This window comes from Petaurus breviceps, unplaced genomic scaffold (assembly GCF_028583685.1).
Source record: "Petaurus breviceps papuanus isolate PSGF00001 unplaced genomic scaffold, PetGlider_PUasm1.0 91041, whole genome shotgun sequence".
Lineage (NCBI taxonomy): Eukaryota > Metazoa > Chordata > Mammalia > Diprotodontia > Petauridae > Petaurus > Petaurus breviceps.
The window spans coordinates 17,828,469-17,830,218 of NW_027187400.1; the positions used below are offsets into that span (position 1 = coordinate 17,828,469).

General features: G+C 49.8%; 1 protein-coding gene across 1 annotated transcript in view; it reads left to right on the plus strand.

Annotated features, from left to right (window-relative positions):
- The window catches only part of LOC138154309 (anoctamin-7-like), a 23,161-nt gene continuing 21,411 nt past the window's right edge, over nucleotides 1–1,750 (plus strand). Inside the window, 2 exon segments of the mRNA XM_069078939.1 lie at nucleotides 1–18; nucleotides 329–469. Coding sequence (XP_068935040.1) covers nucleotides 1–18; nucleotides 329–469 — 159 coding nt within the window.

The window sequence follows — 1,750 nt, forward strand, 5'->3', positions numbered from 1 at the left end:
ATGTCGGCCAGAGGACAGGTACTGATCCCGGTGCTGCTCGTTACCAGCTTGGGCCAGACCTTCCTTCCACTGCCCCTTGGCAGAGGTGTTGTGAGGGAAGAGCTTCGTGCTGCGTTATGTAATGAACACAAGCTGTTTTTATTGATGACTCCTAGGGACCCCATGTGGAGTGGCGCCCTCCCCTTAGGAGCTCCTTGGTTGCTGGGATGTGAGGAATACCTCCTCCCTCCCTCCTGTTCCCAGGGATGCTGCTGAAATGAGAAGTAAAAATTTTTGAGCCCCAGATCTGGGGTCCCTTTTTCTTTGCTTGGTCTGGGGACATCTGGAGCCTGCTGGTCCTTCTGTCAGCAGGATGAAGAAGAAAGGGTCCTGGAAGCAGGATGTCCATTTGCTGCTTGATCTGGAGCAAGGATCAGCCCATCTCCCTAGGGGATCTCTGTGGAATGGGGTGCACTGTGCCACTGCCCAAGTGAGTGCTGGGCCCAGAGTGGGGGTAGGGCACTGAACTATTAGTGATGGGCTGCCTGTGCTGATGCTCCAGATGCTCTACTTAACTCACTGACACCCCATGGGATGGCCATCTTACCCAGGCTCTGCCTAGAGGAGAAGGGGGGGGGTTCTGCCAAGATGCCATGGAAAGAATATCAGCCCGAGAGTTAGGAGACCTGAGTTCAAGTTCTAGATTCAACTGCGTGATCTTGATCAAGTCATTTGTTGTTCAGGAACCTCAGTTTCCCTTTCTGTAAAATTAGGGCATTGGTCCAGGTGATCAATAAGGTGCTAGTCTCCAACCATGGTGTCTTAAGGGGTGTATGTGTTGTTGGGCAGAGATGGGGATGGTTCTGTGTCTGGAATGGTGAAGGGACAGTATGCCCAATGTGTTGAGTAGGGACCTCCCAGATCCCATGTCTTTCAAAGAATAGTGTGATGTCAATTTCTTTACTCATCAAACAAGAGGGGAGATTTTTAGGTATCATCCTAAAACTTATCAAATCTCTTAGCCTTTCTCCAGAATCCCAGAACTATCTGAAGGCTTGGATACACCCACCTGTGCTGGTCCCCCCGTCCCCCTTCAGTCCAATCTGTCTGAGAGAGAATAACAGAGAAGGGGGGGGGATTGATTTGCACATAATTTGATTGAAAATTTAGCATAATACCCGCCCTCTCTCCTAAACTCTGGAGGGACTCTACTAGGGTCTGGAGTGGGGGTTCAGATCTTCATGGCCAGGGAGGGGTCTGGAGATCCCTTTCTCACATGAAATCCAATAGGTGAAGAAAGGCCAGAGAATGGGGAGGGCTGAGGGATTCAAGTGGGATCTGAGAGGAGATGGGAGTAGAGTTAAAGTCTTGGAGGAGGGGTACTGGCAAGAGAGAGTGAGGCATTATTGTGAAGGATGTGGGAGAAGTTATTGGCGAGGGATGGAGAGAAGGTGGAGTGGAGGGATCAGCATGAGATGAACCAAGTTCTTAAGATGGTAAAGGAGGTAGCTCTTGAGCCATGATCTGGGATCAAATGAGATAATTGTAAAGTACTTATCACAGTACCTGGCACATAGTGCTATGAATTTTGGCTATCATCATCACCATCACCACCACCACCACTATCATCATCATCATCACCATCACCATCATCACCACAATCATCATTACCATCACCACCCCACCACCATCATCATCACCATCACCATCACCATCATCACCATCACCATCACCACCACCACCACCACCACCACCACCATCACCATCACCA